Source organism: Limulus polyphemus, unplaced genomic scaffold, assembly GCF_000517525.1.
Source record: "Limulus polyphemus unplaced genomic scaffold, Limulus_polyphemus-2.1.2 Scaffold145, whole genome shotgun sequence".
In the NCBI taxonomy this organism is placed as follows: Eukaryota; Metazoa; Arthropoda; class Merostomata; order Xiphosura; family Limulidae; genus Limulus; species Limulus polyphemus.
The window spans coordinates 984,458-988,034 of NW_013665755.1; the positions used below are offsets into that span (position 1 = coordinate 984,458).

At 32.3% G+C, this 3,577-nt stretch overlaps 1 protein-coding gene across 1 annotated transcript in view; it reads right to left on the bottom strand.

Annotated features, from left to right (window-relative positions):
- Positions 1–272: 272 nt before the first annotated feature.
- The window catches only part of LOC106475238 (platelet-activating factor acetylhydrolase-like), a 6,923-nt gene continuing 3,618 nt past the window's right edge, over positions 273–3,577 (bottom strand). Inside the window, exons 3-5 of the mRNA XM_013935942.2 lie at positions 3,055–3,376; positions 2,424–2,629; positions 273–662 (exon numbers count right to left, since the gene is read on the bottom strand). Coding sequence (XP_013791396.1) covers positions 476–662; positions 2,424–2,629; positions 3,055–3,376 — 715 coding nt within the window. The 3' untranslated portion in view covers positions 273–475. The remainder of the gene's footprint in view (positions 663–2,423; positions 2,630–3,054; positions 3,377–3,577) is intronic.

The following is a 3,577-nucleotide window of genomic DNA, read 5'->3' on the forward strand; positions in this document are numbered from 1 at the left end:
AATTTGAACAACAAAAGTTAACATATAAAATTGGAAAAAATGTTCCTTATACCATTTAAATGAAGAGGCTAATACATGCTGAATTATATTGTTTTCAATACAAATATATTGAAATTTAGATGAGAATTAATGGTTGAAGGTGTCCCAAGTTAATATTAAGATAAGGTAGTTGTGAAGATTCAGTATTTCAGTTATTAATTTCAATAAAAAACCGGTTACTGTTTTTACTGTTATGTAAAAATCTCTAAGAGATTACTATCCAGTACAATATGTTTATTTTTATAAACAGTATGTTGTGTGCTCAATCTCGAGAAGTATAATTGTTACTATATATTTTTAATTTACCTAGTTACCTAAAAGTCATTTCCAGGTCATGTCACCAAAACAATTTATAGTCATTAAGTACCAAAGAAGTAATCGATGGGTATTAATGACAGAGAAATAAAATCCATGAAATTCAATAATATTTAAAAAACTAAACCAACTTGATGGTCACAACTTTCCGTTCAATTTCTTCAGTCTCCAGGTTTTTCATAACATCGAGATTTTCCCACGTTTGAAATTTCTCCATGTTAATGAAAAGAATCGGTTGCGTCACCATGGAAAACAGGTCTTGGTTCTCTCTCAATGGGAACATCCAACAGTCTAAAGCTAAGCCTAACCTGAAACACAAAATGGTTTACAAATAAGCATGTTGTTTCATGGGTTTTTATAAGAGAATTAATATGTTTGTTATAATATTTTATCTGTCTTAGGATTTACATGCAATAATATTTTTTCATCATTATTATTATCACACATTATTCTTAAGCATACGAAGAACTTATCAGATTAAACATAAAATTAATAAATGTTTTACAATATCTGCTTTATGTTGAATTATTAATTAATACAGTTTATGTTCATGCTTATTGTGACATTTACAGGACCTAAGTTTCATGTTTGAAAATATTATAGAACTAACATATTTAGTTTTAGTTTTCCAAAACATAACCAAAGCTATGAAAATATTTAAAACGCAGGGAAATGCAATTCTTCAAGTCAAGGTTAAGTTCGCGAAATATTGTGATGGTACAAGATATTCTAAACTGAAAAAAAGAAAAAAAGACTGAGTAATTGTTTCGCTACATAGCGTCACGATCACAGTACTTTTACTTACTCATCAGTAATTATCGTAACATTATATAAACATCAGGGTCTGAAAACGTTTGAACATAAAATTACAAATGGTAATACAAATACCAAGCAATTACACAGTCAGTACGGTGATATCTGAAGCTAATCAAGAGTAAACACAATAATTTTTAATCAGACTGAAAAATCGAACAAAAGCGAATAAATACAGGTACAGCGTGGCAATAGCCGAAAATATAAACACTGTTAAAATAATTGCGTGAGAGACAAAATGAAAAAATGGTTCGGATGGACGATATTTCTTCGTGCTGATCTCAGTGAAATGTTTTTGATCGAAACATTAATCAACATCCCCCCCCCCCCTACAACTGTTTTAATGATATCTGAATTATCAGGATTACACTTACGAAGAAAACAATGGTAATCCACATATATTTTTTTTCGATAACTTCTTTTTACTATGTATACGTTATTGATAGTTAACTCAAATGTATTTTTAGAGACAGGTTCAACTTGGAAGTTAAACATAACTCATTTAATATTTTTACACAAAGAAAACAAGCACATTATTTTATATATTAGCCATTGTTTTTGTCTTTAATGCAAAGCTACATAATGGGCTATCTGCACTGTGTCCACCACAGGAACTCGAACCTCGGATTTTAGCGTGATAAATCCGTATAATTACCGCTGACCCACCGAGGAAGAGATATAGCTTAGTCAATTGTTCATATTAATAGGCATCATGGGAGCAAAACCCTACAAAAATATGACCGCATTATCATTATACCCCGTAAACTTGCCGTTGATCCACCAGAGAACAACATATCTTAGTCAATTATACATATCAATAAACATTAAGGTAGTAAAACCCTACAAAAATACGACCGCATTATAATTATATCAAATGGGTAATATTTCAACCTCATTACACATCACGTTTGATGTTTGAAAGAAAGATCAAATATAAATCGTTTGGTTCACGTAGATAAGCCCTTGTGTCTCAGTGTTTATAACATTAAAAAGTCAGGTTTCGATACTCGCAATGGGCAGAGCACATATAGCCAATTATGCAGCTTCACGCCTAACAAAACCACGTAGATAGAACGTATTGTTTCGGCATACATTTATACAATTTCCTACTGCGTTGTTTAATTAATGTGTTTTTTAATGTGTTATGTTGTATTAAAATGTCAAGTTGATGCCATTACAAACATTTATCTAAAGTGAGATACATTTTGGATTCAACTTTTGTTATTTGGTTATTAAAATGCTTCTCTACAACGCACTTAAAGCGTAATTCCATGGCGAGGGCTAAAATGACAGTGGAGCCACCGAAGGAATGACCAGCAACGGCTGCTTTCGAGAGATCCATCGTTCCTTGGAACAAAGTTGAATCAAAGTGATGATCTAGAATGTTTTTTATCTGACGTCCACGATTGAGGTCTTCCAGAATGTCCAGTGCGTGCGAACAATCTCGTGCACGTTGTTTCGCCTAGAATAGAAACAAGAGTGACGTAATAACTACACATCCAATTGACGTATCTACGGTAATCAAATTTAGGTTTATGTCGTTGCTAAGAACGATTTACTCACAAAAAAGTAAAAATATTAGATGGCTTCTTCGAAGAACAGCAATGTAAGATCCCATGTCCATGATGTTAATTTTAGAAAATGTGTTGGATGTATATCATTCGTGATGATTGGAAATATATTCATAATGCTTTCATTATACAGTAAAAAAATACAGATATTTACAAAATAACGTTAATGTGAACATTTAAATTCAGAGCCTACGCTAATAAAGCTCCATTTTTCTCAAACTTATTAATTTTCAAAACCATTCAATTTAATTTTCTTAAATAAATATAAAGTTATTTAGAAACTTACCAATAAAAATTTAATCTACAAAAGACTCGCCTGTTTGTTTCTAATTGTATATTCATCTTTCTTTCTCCGGATGCGACGATAAAAAACCCATTCTTTGGCTACATCTGAAATTCCACTTAATTTTCCTACGGATATTCGACTAGAATCCTTTATAACTCCATCAGCTTCTTCAAGATCGTCTTCCAAGTCAACCCAATCTTCATTTTCATCCTTTTCTTCGTCACCTGATTCCCAATCGAACTTGCCATCGACCTCACAAAAGTCAATTTCTGAAAGGTCAGCTCCTGGTAACGTTCCTCGAGACGAAACTCTAGCCTTCTTGAAATAATAACTCAAACAGGCAGAATGGTCTCTGTGACGAAACAAAAACAATCTTTATCTGAGAATAAGTGAAACAATGCCAAACAAAACCATGGTTTCAAGCTTAGTGTGCATCAAACATAACTGCTGTACCGTACATCAGATTTTAGCGTGATAAATCCGTATAATTACCGCTGACCCACCGAGGAAGAGATATAGCTTAGTCAATTGTTCATATTAATAGGCATCATGG